At 41.5% G+C, this 14,364-nt stretch overlaps 1 protein-coding gene across 2 annotated transcripts in view; it reads left to right on the top strand.

Moving 5' to 3' along the window:
* MYH10 (myosin heavy chain 10) overlaps nt 1-14,364 on the top strand; it is a 163,712-nt gene that overhangs the window by 58,646 nt on the left and 90,702 nt on the right. For both annotated transcript variants that reach the window (XM_064271764.1, XM_064271765.1), the window contains exons 5-6: nt 4,279-4,381; nt 12,717-12,809. In XM_064271764.1, coding sequence (XP_064127834.1) covers nt 4,279-4,381; nt 12,717-12,809 — 196 coding nt within the window. The remainder of the gene's footprint in view (nt 1-4,278; nt 4,382-12,716; nt 12,810-14,364) is intronic.

The following is a 14,364-nucleotide window of genomic DNA, read 5'->3' as shown; positions in this document are numbered from 1 at the left end:
GGTATTGGGATACATGTATCTTTGAAACAATATTTTTTGTAGCAAAGTATCTTTGGACCTGTATTTTGTAGAATGTAGCAGCGTTCTTGAGCAGTTGTATAGCTACTGTAAGTGTGACAGGCAGAGGAAAAAATGCTTTAAGGACACACTGAAACATGTCTAATGAGAGAGGTTAGTGGAAAACCACAGAGGCAGACTGAGCTGAAAAGTAACAACCATAACCATTTTTGAGCAAGTCATCAGTCTAAGTGAGAGGCTTCTTCCTTAGCATGATAAAAAATTATCTGTTTGGAACCAGCAGCCACTATCATGGTTAGTACTGAAACACTGTAAGTGTTTCAAATAAAGTTAAGAACAAAACGGAGAAAACCACTATCATAGCTGTTAAGAAATTACACTTGAACCAGCTCCAAATTCTTTATCCTGACCTCCAGGGTACATGGCGTCCACTCCCGCCTGCCTCGTTCACTGCATCACTTGCCACTCTCTTCCTTGCTCACTATTCATGTCATATCCACCGCACTGGCCTGGCCGTTCCTGGGATATGCCAAGCTCTCTTCTGCTCCAGTCTCTTGTACTTGTTTTCCATCTGCCTGAGCGCTCTGTCTGGGGCAGCTCTTGCTCCACTTTCAGGAGGCTTTTCCCTGAGCACCGTATCTGAAGGAGGTTATCTTTCCTCAGCCCTGGCCTTTTCCTTTCAATGTCTTCCTTATTTTCTCTGTAGCATTCTTAATCCTGTAATCATCCTGTTTGTTTTTCTTATTTATCATATGTCTTCCCTCCTAAACTGGAGATCCACACTGACGTGGGCTTTGTTCACAGCTATGTCCCTAGCACTTGGAAGAGTGCCTGGCACATCAAAGTTGATTTGTAAATATTTTTTGAATAAATGAATGAGCAATGGAATGAATATATGAAATGTCATCACCTTAACGTCATGTACCAATAATGGTAAAACCAGTTCCTGTTGAGTTGATTCTGACTCCTGGCAACTCCATGTGTGTCAGAGTAGAACTCGGCTCCGTAGCGTTTAAAATGCGCTGAATGGAAGTAGATCTCCAGGCCTGCCTTCTGAAGCACCTCTGGGTGGACTCAAACCCCCAGTCTTTAGGTTAGCAGCCAAGCCTGTTAACCATTTCTATCACCCAGGACTCTACCAGTGGTAAAAACCTAAACCAGACCCACTGCTGTCAAGTTGATTTCGACTCATAGCGACCCTGTAGGACAGAGTAGAACTCCCCCATAGTTTCCAAGGAGCGCCTGGTGGATTCGAACTGCCGACCTTTTGGTTAGCAGCTGTAGCTCTTAACCACTACGCCACCAGGGTTTCCATACCAGTAGTAGCTAGTTAGAAAACAAAAGGTATGAAAGAGATCCTATTCACAACAGAAATAAAAAATATAAAAAAGAATCTTGGAAGAAACTTACCAAAAAAGTCATACGGCTAATTCTTCGTGCAACGAGTATTTATTGAGCACCTATTATGCGAGGCACTATGATTTCTAAGATGGCAGTATCCTAGGTGATGCAATTGGTTGAGCGCTCAACTACTAGTAGAAGGGTTGGCAGTTTGAACTCACTCTGAGGCATCTTGGAAGAAAGGCCTGGCAGTCTGCTTGTAAAAGGTCACAGCCTTGAAAACCCTATGAAACACTTCTACTCTGCACACACGGGACCACTGTGAGTCAGAATCAACTCAATGGCAACTGACAACAACAAACTGATTTCTAAGATGATTCAGACGAATGTGGTCCTTGCTTGTGTTTGGTCCTTGCTAGTGTTGGACTTAGAGGAATGCAGGATGCACCTGAGAGAAACGGAGATGAAGACATCACTTCTCTTAAAAATTGCATGTTTATTGATATGATTTACTGAAAATTCCACTTGTCGTGTTTTTATTTGGGGGTGTATGGGCTGTGGGAGTGATAGCAGAACAAAATTATTTGAATATTATTTGAAAAAATGAACCTCAGACTAGTTTTTTTTCCCCCTAATGAACAGCCGTGATGGATGTTCTGGTTAGTCATATTTTTAAAATGCTGCAGTGTGGTCCTGGCACTGGAGTAGACTCGAGCGTCTAGAAATAAAGCCACATGTGTAAGAATTAAGTAGAAGAGAAGATGGCGTTCCCACTCACTGGGGAATGAATATCATTGTCCATCGATGTTGGGACGTGGGTCTAGTAATTTGGGGGGAAGTTAGATTAAATCCTTACCTCAAACCGTAAATTGTTTTATTTTTCAGACTGATTAAAGATTTAACTGTAAAAAGTGAAAGCATCAAAGTTTTAGAAGATAACATAGATGGATTTTGTAATGTAGGTGATAAAGAAGGAGAATATAGATTAATGTGATCTTGGTGCAGGAAAGGCCTTTCAAACATGAATAGCCGGCTGAAACTTTAGGAGTTCTGGATGGCAAAACAAAGGAAGGGAATATTTTTAATAGAATAATAGATTGTGGTTAGTAAGTTTAATAATATTATAGAACTTTTAAATAAATCAATAAAAACTCGTTGGTGTCGAGTCGCTTCCAATTCATAGCAACCCTGTAGGACAGAGTGGTACTGCCCCATAGATTTTCCAGGACTGTGTATCTTTACCGAAGCAGACTGCCACATCTTTCTCCCGCAGAGAAGCTGTGGGTTTGAACTGCTTACCTTCTGGTTAGCGGCCGAGCACTACCCATTGTGCCACCAGGGTTCCTTTTAATAAAGCATTAAGTGGGTTATATACAGGATCATCAAATCTTAGAACTAGAAAGGATCCAGTTCCGTTTCTACATTTTATAGATAGGGACCTGGAGGCCCAGAGAAGATAATTTCTTTACTCAGGGCCATCCCACTAAACCCACTGCCATCGAGTCGATTCTGACTCATAGTGACCCTATAGGACAGAGTAGAACTGCCGCATAGAGTTTCCAAGGAGCACCTGGTGGATTTGAACTGCCAACCTTTTGGTTAGCAGCCATAGCACTTAACCACTACGCCACCAGGGTTTCCACTCAGGGCCATATAGCTAGTTAATAGGGTCCTTTTACCCAGCCCCCTGGTGGTTGAGATTGTAGGTATCTGGGTGCAGGAGTTAGGAATGAAATGCACCCAGTAAGCATTTACTGAAAAATTTACATTGTGGACAAATACAAACAGTGTAATTCTGAGTACAATTCCAAGAAAGGATCAAGGTTAGAAAAATTAGATTTCCAACCCTTAAATAAAATAGGCTTATGTTAAGCAACAATGGATAGTAATTATTAGTTGGCAATATGTATAATAACATTTTTGACTTTTTGTGGATTTTTTTAAAAAATTCATCTGTTATATATTAAAATTTTATTTTAATGCAAATTGTTATTTTATTAATTGTGAAGGTAGGTTTGCTTTGATCATGTCTTAGAGAATCTTAAGAATTTGAATGAAGGGGTTGTAATTCAGGTACAACCATATAGCCAACCACTTGCCCAAATTTTAGTTTAGCACTGAGTAGAAATAAAAAGCAACTTCCAAAATGTGCTAGCCTTGTTTGTAAGTATGAATTGTGAAGTGAGTGACATTTGTCCCAGTTTGTAAAATTCGTGGTATTTGCTTATTTTTTCACAAATATCAAAGTGCTGGCTGGGTCAGATGCTGCGCAAGGTTATGTACATTATAAAGAAGCCCCACAAATGAACAAACACAGGCCCACGGGACCATCCTCCTGTGCCGTCAGTGTTGGGCCGTGTGGGAAGAGTTGCAGTCAGTGGAGGGTCTTTAATGAGGTGGGCAGGAGGTACAACATGGGTAGTAAGGAGAGAGTCGTCTCGTTTGCCTGGTTTGAGGGATAATCGAGAAGGCTTTCAGTGGCTTTGAAGATGATCAGCAGTAACCAGCAGGCGTCCCAGAGTTCAGTTTCTCCAGTATAATTATTTTAATTAGATTGATTTGGGAATTCCCTGTTTCTGGTGCTGAGGAGTCTCTTCCTCGACGTTCTAATAAATTTTACCTCTCAGGCAGAACTCCCGCCCCCAAGAAAAAATGCTGTGAACATTTTCCTGTGTCCTCTGAATGGTATCACCAAGAAATATTTGAGTTTATTGAAAACTTTTTTTTTTAAATCATTTTCTTTTCTAACTAATGCTAATAGTTTTTTCCCCCTACTTTCCTTAAACTCTTTTTATTTTCTACCCGCTCCTGTTCTTTTATGTTCTTTGTTCCACGTTCAGTTTAATTTTTACCAGTTACAATTTTGGAAAGTGTGTGCTAGACTTTCTTTAAAGCAGACTATGTTAATATTTCTTTCAGGGGTGAATCAGGGGCCGGGAAGACAGAAAATACGAAGAAAGTCATTCAGTACCTTGCCCACGTTGCTTCTTCACATAAAGGAAGAAAGGACCACAATATTCCTGTAAGTTCATGTTTTGGTGTTATTTTTAAACTCTTAGTTTATTCTTTTACAATTCCAGAAAGGAGAATAAGGAAGCAGCTCACACTGTGTACTGCTGACACTGACAGCTCCCTTGTCTTCAGAGCCCCCCCAAACACAGCAGCTCGTTTTCCACTCGAGAGGAAGCAGGGCTGTAAGAAAACTGCTCTTAAGTTTAGAGCACACTGCGATTATGGTTGTGGCTTGAGTCTGATTTCTTCCAAAGATTTGGTGAGAACTACTAAGAGCTGGTGGGCAGTGCTTTATGAAAACTTGTCTCATTTTCTCCCAAAAAATGACCCTCAAAATTTTTTAGCATTTCTCTCTGGACTTTCGGGGCAACTTGTTGCCGCTGCCCACAGCAGCTCGAGGGGAGGGTAGAAATATGGGAAGAATTGATGTTAGAAAAGGGGGTAAGAGTACGAATACCAGTTATCCTTGGTTTGTAGATATGCGGAGGTGGTAGTTAATACAGCCTGAGCTGTTGCCAACCAAACCAGCTTTGCACGTTGACTTGAGTGCTTTGGATATGGCTTACTACTAGGAAAGACCCAAACTTGCTAACATTTGCATTTGTCTGTTTGTAACGAACAGCAGGAACCGCCTAAACCAGTGAAACACCAGGCAAGTGCTTTTCTTTATGCTTCTTAGTCTTGAGTGTTTGCACTAATTTCTGTCTGCAGATTGAGTCTCTACCAGAAACAAATACCATGAGTTGGGAGTACAATCTGTTACGAAAAAAATGTTACTTTTGAAGATGTATTGTGTAGAGCCTTACTCTTTCCTAAGAAGAAGCATGCTATTTTGCTTTAAGTTTGTTTTCTAGATAAATTTTAATATTTATTTGCCCTTTGATCATGATACTCAATTGCATGTTTATAAAGCCTGTAAGCTTGCAGTTTCATATGTCAGCTACTCGGTGGAATTACTTTAATACTTCTTAAGCCATGGAAACCTAGCTTGTGCTGCAGCTTGAAAAGTTGTACCTTTTGGGTTAACAGTGTCTGACCTGTGGTGTTGTGTAGTTTATGCCTATACGTGTTTTAACCTAAAGGCCTCATTGTATTTAATCTATAAAATTAGAATTTTTGTTGTTCTGGGCAAGTAGCAGAGGAGTGTTCCTCTTCCTAACTAGGCGATGCCCTCCTTTTAGCTCCACAGAGCAGAGCAGTGAGCAGGCCGTGAACTGGAGCATGGCCTCCATTTCTTCTACCTGGGAGGAGAGTGAGGGCAGGGCTGAGCCGGATTCCTTGGCCGGAACGGGACGTCTACACTTGGACTTGATCCTTTCCCTAGCCTTGGAATGGTTTTGGTTTGTCTGTCTTCCACAAGCATGATGATATAAAGCTAATGTAAAGCAAGAAACAGTAGCATTGTGTTGTGGAAATGATCTGTTAATAAAAGGAGTGGTCATAGTATCTAAAGGAACGGTCAGAAATCTCGAGCTTTTCAGCTTTCTTTCTTAAGACTCTTAAGAAATTCTCAGACACCAAAGCTGTACTAAACCTACGAAGGGCCTACAATGTTCTTTTGCTTCTTGAGCTGCAGACCAGTGATACAAACTGGGAGGGTTAATGAAATAATCTTTACCCTATAAGATATTTAAAGGCCTCTTTACCAGTTAAAAGAAAGAATCTCTGGACCAGACACCGGCTTTTCTTTGTGGTTTAGAGGTGCATTTAACTTGTACTTAAATCACTAGTGAAATAGTTTTAAATAATTGATGTACAGACTTAGGTGTTCCAAACCTCAGTGGTTCATTTTGTTTCGATGTCATTTTACACTGCAGAGTGGATCCCTGTCATGTGTGAGTAGCCTGTCTACCACTAGACTTTACATTGGGTCAGATCAGCCCCTGGGAAGCGAGTGCCCTCTCAGGAGGCAGCAGCTTGTGTGGGCTGTGCGTCACTGTTGTGTTGGTCTGCATGTCTTACTGCATGTGCTCACTGTGCACAGTGTCTTTGATGCCGCTTTCCCAAGTTCTGTTTCAATAGTATTGAAGTCAAATAGTAGCTGTGGTAATGTTTCTAGAAGCATTGTAAGAGAACTGATTTTCATTAGGTTTTCTTCCCCAGCACCCCCAAGGAATATGACATACTTACCATATGGTAGGGAACGGTCATACCCCAGAGACGGCCATGGTGGGAAATTCATTACTTCTCTCCCCGGACTCCTTCCCGTTTCCTGGAGTGCCCCTATTCCTGACTCACTTACCCAATTTTGAGAATGAGTGTCTTCAAGTAATAGTTATAATGTTGAAAGCCTGTACTTTGCAAGGTCAATATTTCTTTTGGTTTGAAATCGCTGGCTCATGAATTTACATTGAACTTTATAGGCAAAACTTTTCCAGGTTCCCAGGAACCATTTGTATAGTTTCTAAAGTTTTATCACTAAACTGCAGTACTGATTGTAAAAACAAAGGGTAAGGTATTTCTAGGATCTGGGTTTTGTCAGCCTTTTTTTTATTATTTGTCTGTTCTCTCATCCTTTTTTTTTAACAGCTTTATTGAGATATAATTTACATACCGTACAATTCACCCCTTTAAAGTGCACAATTCAGTGTTTTTTTAGTATATTCACAGTTATGTAGTCATCACCGCAGTCAGTTTTAGAACATTTTCATGACTCCCAAAAGAAACCCTGTACCCATTAGCAGTCACTTCCTGTTTCCCCCTAGCCCTAGACTACGGCTAATCTACTTTTCTACTGCTGAATTTGCCTGTTCTGGATGTTTCATGTACATGGAATCATGTAATATGTAGTCCTCTGTAACTGGCTTCTTTGACTTAGCATAATGTTTTCAAGGTTCATTTATATTGTAGCATGTATCAATATTTCATTTCTTTTTATGGCCAAATAATATTCCATTGTACGTATGTAAAAAAAAAAAAAAAAAGAGCATTGCTGTTGAGTTGATTCCGACTTGTAGCGACCCTGTAGGACAGAGTAGAACTGCCCCATAGGATTTCCAAGGAAAGGTTGGTGAATTTGAACTGCCAACCTTTTGGTTAGCAGCCTGAGCTCTTAACCACTGCGCCACTAGGGCTCCACATTGTGTGTATATAGCATATCTTATTTATTCATTCATCAACTGGTGGACATTTGAGTTGTTTCCACTTTTTGGCTCTTATGAATGCTGCTGTTGTGAACACTCATGTATAAGTTTATGTTCTCAGTTCTCGTGGTCTACACCTGGGTGTGGAATCGGTGGATCGTATGTGTGAATGTACGTTTTTAGTTCTTGTGGTCTACGTCTAAGGGTAGAATTGGTGGATCATATGTGTGAATGTATGTTCTCAGTTCTCGTGGTCTACGTCTAGGGGTAGAATCGGTGGATCATATGTGTGAATGTACGTTCTCGGTTCTCGTGGTCTACGTCTAGGGGTAGAATCGGATTACATGTGTGAATGTACATACTCAGTTCTCGTGGTCTACGTCTAAGGGTAGAATCGGTGGATCATATGTGTGAATGTACGTTCTCGGTTCTCGTGGTCTACATCTAGGGGTAGAATCGGTGGATCATGTGTGCATGTACATTCTCAGTTCTCGTGGTCTGCGTCTAGGGGTAGAATCAGTGGATCATATGTGTGAATGTACGTTCTCAGTTCTCGTGATCTATGTCTAGGGGTAGAATTAGTGGATCACGTGTGAATGTATGATCTCAGTTCTCATGGACTACATCTAGGGGTAGAATCAGTGGATCATATGTGTGAATGTACATACTCAGTTCTCGTGGTCTACGTCTAAGGGTAGAATCAGTGGATCATATGTGTGAATGTACGTTCTCAGTTCTCGTGATCTATGTCTAGGGGTAGAATTGGTGGATCACGTGTGAATGTACGTTCTCAGTTGTCATGGTCTGCGTCTAGGGGTAGAATCGGTGGATCATATGTGTGAATGTACGTTCTCAGTTCTCGTGGTCTACGTCTAGGGGTAGAATCGGTGGATCACATGTGTGAATGTACGTTCTCGGTTCTCGTGGTCTGCGTCTAGGGGTAGAATCAGTGGATCATATGTGTGAATGTACGTTCTCAGTTCTCGTGATCTATGTCTAGGGGTAGAATTGGTGGATCACGTGTGAATGTATGTTCTCAGTTCTCATGGTCTACATCTAGGGGTAGAATCGGTGGATCATATGGGTGAATGTACGTTCTCAGTTCTTGTGGTCTACGTCTAGGGGTAGAATCGGTGGATCATATGGTTAACCCTATGTTTAACATTTTGAGAAACCGCCAGGCCATTTTTTTAAACAGCTGCACCATTTTACATTCCCATCAGTAATGGATAAGGGTTCCAGTATCTCGGCATCCTGACCGATACTTATTGTTTTTGTCTTTTTCAGTATAGCCATCCTCCCAGGTGTGAAGTAGTCACTCTTTAATTTTTGCCCTTAAGTCTTAATCTTCATTATGAAAATACGAACAAATATAAGAGAAATCCGTTTTCAAAATTAAAGTCAGAATACTTAAGAAGCAGACTTTAACACTTACCTGTGAACTTTTACTGTACTTTTTCTAACAAAATTAAAGGCTTCACTTGGCCCAATCCCCTGGGTGTGCACCAGCCATCTGCCCTCACAGTAGGTTGCTTTTGGGGACACTGAAAGCTTGGCACAGTGCTCAGTGCCACATCAAAGCCTGAATACAGTGCCGTTTCAGGGCAGATTTGAAAATGACTAGTTTCTAAAACATGGGGTCATCATGAGTTGGAATCAACCCGATGGGAACTGGTTCTGGTAGTTTCTAAAACTTGACCCTCCCCTAAGAATGACAGCTGTGAGCCAGCCCACCTGCCTCGGTCCCCTTCAGGCCGTCCACATCTAGACAGCAGCTTCAGGATGACTTTGTGTCTGACCTCAGCCTGGTCCAGGCGACTCGGAACCAAGACACAAACGTCCTAGCAAGTAGCAACTACAGAAATTAGAGCCTGCCAGTTGAGATTAGCGTCTGGTTCTCAACATGGTAATTAGTTGCTGCTGCCTGCTTTTAACTGCCCCTTGTGGTCAGTGAGACACCTGCAAGCTTTGCCCGTCAGGCCTGAGCTCCCTCTCTTTAGTGAACGGGAGTTTTGAAAGAAGTATGTTTTTTAACAGTTTCAATTTACCCACTTATATCAATAACTTAACGGGTATATATTATACATAATAAACACAAGGGCATAGTTTTCGCCATGATAGATAAACCTTTAAAGCATTTTATGACTCTAAATACTTAGAACTTTGAAAATAATGTCAGTAGCTATGTTTTGTTTTTTACCCACATTCCCAAACAACATTTCTTGTTATCCTAGAAACAAGGGACTTTGCCCAATCCAATTCCAGTGAAAAGATTAACACATAGGTACTGCCTCCTTTATGTTATAAATGGCTTGATAATTTGGTTGAGGCATGTTAGCACCATTTATCTAAATGTGAAATTGCTCAAAATAGAACTGGTCAAAATTAGTAGTAATTTCTTAAGGCCATCTTTGCGTGTTTTATGGTGTCGGCTTTCTACGATTCGTTTCTGAGTCTTTGAGACCTTTCCTTGGTCTCACTGATGCCACAGAGGCGAGAAGCAGTCCGTGGTTCTGTCAGCATAGGAGCCCCGGCAGCAGGACAGGGGAGCCTGAGTCTGTTTGGGAGTAAGACGGTGGCCTTTAACCCAAGTCTTACTGCCATTTTAGGCTCACCACCATCCCCTCCCCAAACACTACCGGAATATTTTCTAGCACCCTGAAGAATTAGGATTTGGGGATGTTTGTTCAGCAAACATTCTCAGAGTGTCATTTTGCCTCAGTACTAACTGGGCTGGATGAGGGTTTCAGGGAGTATAGACAAGTTACTTTACCCCAGCAGAAGAGAATGGAATCAATAGATTACACACAGAGACACATACATACTAAGGAAAAGAGGAATGAATCAATGAAAAATTGACCTTAAAAATCCTTATAGCCGTATCTAAGCCATTGCTATGGAGTTGATTCCTACTCATAGAGACTCTGTAGGACAGAGTAGAACTGCCCCATAGGATCTCTAAGGCTGTAATCTTTATGGAAGCAGACTGCCACATCTTTCTCCTGCAGAGCGGCTGGTGGGTTCAAACCGCTGACTTTAGGTTAAGCAGTTGAGCGCTTAACCACTGCGCTACCTGGGCTCCTTTGTAGCCATATCCAGGGAATGTTAAAGTGGAGTATGTGTTACTTGCTTTGCCTCCAACTGAGAAGAACATTTTAAAGGTACAGTATTATTTAATCTATTATAATTTAGGAACCCTGGTGGTGCAGTGGTTATGCACTCAGCTGCTAACCAAAAGGTGGGTGGTTCAAACCCACCAGCAAGATGGAAGATGCAGCAGTCTGCTCCCTTAAATATTTACAGCCTCAGAAACCCTGTGGGGCAACTCTACTCTGTCCTTAGGGTTGCTGTGATTCAGAATTCAACTGGTCGGCAATGGGTTTTATAATGATTTGGCAAGATAGCATGTAATTTTAAGGACTCTATATTCTAATACCTTGATCTAACAATGAATGGTCAGCATGAAAGTAATTCCCTGCTTACCAGAAGGTCAGTTTCTGCACTGTGATCTCAGACTGACTTAGGTAGAAAAGCTTCTAACGGCCCAAAACATCGTTGCAGTGCGTCAGAAAGAGCCAGGGCACCGAAGCCCTTGCATTTTATCTCTTGGAAGACAGTGACCTTGTTTGTTTCAAGCACATCCTGATAAACTTCATTGCCTAGATTCTTAACACAGATGGGCGCACTCCAGAACAGCAGCAGATTTGAATGAGGGCAGGCAGTTAGTCACAGGCACACTGATGGAAGTGACTGCCAAGCATCAGGGAAAGGGCAGCGTATCAGGTCACGGGATGACCGCTCACATTCCTAATGATAACTTGGAGTCCGTCAGGCTCAGTGTACCGTGTTTAAGAAATTTGACAGCAATAATATTTTCGAAAGATTTACATCAGAAATAACCTGGTGTTTTAAAGTCAGTCAACAGGAAGATTTGGTTCACAGTGAGCATTTTATCTCAGGCCTAGAAAGTGAGGTGATGCTGTGTGGTGAGATTCCTAAAATGTGGATTTCTTAACGGGTTTCAGTTTAGCACAATCGTAGTTGAGACCTGTGAAAATCTGGGCGATCCAGATAAATGCTACAGACTCGGCGTGGGAAGGGCGTATCCCCTCACTGTGTAACCTGCCCCAGGATTACTTCTCCACCCTTCCGCTGAGTGAAAAAGCCCAAGCCTCGGCGGCGGCGTGCCAGAATCGTATGTATAGCATATGTTTTTTCCCCACCTTTGATTCCGACGATGATACAATGCACCACAGAGCAACTGGCCACTAATTTGAAACTCTTACGTGAGGCTCCTTATGTTCCTGTTTTGCTTAGCTAATCATATTTGCTAGTGGTTTTTCTTTCTTTCTTTCTTTAGGTCTAGAATACTGTGGGTATTTTAAAATATAGAGGTAAGGTTTGTGTGTGGAAGAAGCAGGTTTAATTTAAGTCATAAAATCTAATTGCGAAGTTACATTCCAGAAGCGCAGTGTCACCTCCTGGTGTTTTTCTTTCATGGCCAGAATGGCATCGCGCCTTCTCATGCAGCTTTCTGTTGGGCTTCTTGTTAAAGCGCATATTAACACACTTAAGTCTTTTGTTTGCAAAATCTGTTCCGTAGCCTAGTTTGCATATAAATAAAGACACCAACTGAAACATACATTATATCAAATACTCTATACTTGGCCTTTAAATTTGAACAAGAAGCCAGTAGCTTCGCCACCTTTGTCATCCTGCAGTGAGGTGGGGACATCCAGCCTTTCTGCTGCAGTGAGGTGTCATGTGAAAGCCCTTGGGACAATTGAAAGTCCTGTACTCACGGTCAGTGGTAACTATTAGAATTAGCTGCCTTAAATCTGTGGAATGAGGCAGAGTATAAATGAGTTAAACAAGTGTAAGTATTAATATGTTCTTAATTGAAATGTCATGCTAAGTTTCATTTCATGAAAACTGATTGATTTGCTTTTATTTTCCCAATTCTCTACCTATTTTATGTGCTCCTGTCCTGAAATTGACCTTCCGTGTTCACTGTGACATCCTCCTCTGGTAAGCACTCCGTGTGCTAATTGTTTTTCCTTTAGCAGAGCCCATTATCGTAACCAGGCAAAGGAAGCAAACCAAGGTTGCTGGATGGCAAACAGAATGAAAAGACCGCGGAAAAGAGACCGTTTTGTTTTTGTTTTTTTACCCAGAGGACTGGAGTAAAGGCATTAGATTAATATACATCTGCTTTTATTTATGTGTGTCTGTGTGTATGTGTGTACGTGTGATGTCTTTTAGGGGGAACTTGAACGGCAGCTTTTGCAAGCAAATCCAATTCTGGAATCATTTGGAAACGCGAAGACTGTGAAAAATGATAACTCATCTCGTTTTGTAAGTTTGAAAGCATCAGAAACTTTTAATTCCTCAGTTCTAGTTAAATGTCTACTGTGACTACGCAGTGCATTACTCTTTTTCCTAGATTTTAAGGAGACACTAATAGGCGTAGAACAGGGCTGTCTGACAGCAAAAGAATGCAGGTCACATATGTAATCTAAGTTTTCTAGTAGCCATATTTGAAAGAAAGAGAAAGATTTTTAAAAAAAAGTAATTTTTACAATATGCTTTATTATATGTAATTATGTAACCTCTCTGAGTTTACTTCCTCATCTTTGGGGATAATAATAAAAGCTGCTTTAGGGCTGTGTGGAGATTAAATGAGATGCACGTTGAGCGCTTCACACAGCGCTTAACATTCATTGGACGTTTGCTTTAACAGCATATATTTGGGTGAGAGAAACATGGTATTGGCACAAAACAAGAGAGCTGGCGACACCAAGACAGGACGGGGCTCTGTGGTCCCGGAGTGGGGCAGCTGCAGCGATCGTCCTCTCTGCGCCCTCCTGTTGTCTGGAATATGAACTTCGGAGTAATTTGGCACTATTACTATATTACTTTTCTTTAGAAATTCTCTTCACCGTTTCAACTCTTCTAACTCATTGAGAATTTTTCTTTCTCCCTCAGTTTGACTAGCCATAACAGTTTCCCTGAGGACAGTATCCTCAGGGAAAGCCAGGTCAGTAGCACTTTAAATTGCCCCTCCTCACTCCAGCTGCTTAGAGTCAACACTTGAATGACAAAACCAAACCAAATCCATTGCTGTAGAGTTGATTCCGACTCTTAGGGACCCTGCAGGGCAGAGTCCAGCTGCCCCGGAGGGTTTCCAAGGCTGTAGACCTTTACGGAAGCTGACCGCCACCTCTTTCTCCCACGGAGCAGCTGGTGGGTTTGAACTGCCAACCTTTCAGTTAGCAGCGAAGCACTTAACCACTGTGCCTCTAGGGCTCCTTTTAATGGCAAATCAGTCACTAAACCTATACTTAACAAAGTGGCATTCTTGCAGTCATTTTTTGCCCTGAATTATCATCAGTAATCTAAGATTATTATATTCAGTAACCCTTGCCTTGGTCAGATTGGAGGGGATCTTCATTGTTCAGTTACTTCTGCTTGTGTTGTTTAAGTCAGTTCTACTCTGCTTTCCTCCTTCACCTGATAATCGAAGCATTGGTAAAAGACAAGAAGGCTGGAATAGAAGAGAATTCAATTTTAATAATTCTTTGGTGGATCATTTTTGGGACTCTAATATCATTGGGGCATACTCCTCTTTTTTGAGCTGGGAACGCATGTTAATTTTCTGATGACAGAGTGTCTGAGATCAGTGAAAGGGACCAGACTCAGGATCTCAGGAGATCAGAAAACATGAAGGGACCTGGAAAATCCTCTGAGGTAATGCAGTGCCAGAGGCTTTCCCTTTACATAAGAAATAGGGATCTATTTGCTTGAAGTATTGTTTCTTCCTAGTAAGATAAAATCCAAGCTCACTTCGTAATTGTTTTAGCTTTTTTGTACAAAGTAGGATAACAAATGCGTCTGTGACAGTAGGAAGCAC

The sequence above is a fragment of the Loxodonta africana genome, chromosome 18 (genome assembly GCF_030014295.1).
Source record: "Loxodonta africana isolate mLoxAfr1 chromosome 18, mLoxAfr1.hap2, whole genome shotgun sequence".
Classification (NCBI taxonomy): Eukaryota; Metazoa; Chordata; class Mammalia; order Proboscidea; family Elephantidae; genus Loxodonta; species Loxodonta africana.
This window is presented reverse-complemented; position numbering and strand designations above follow the sequence as displayed.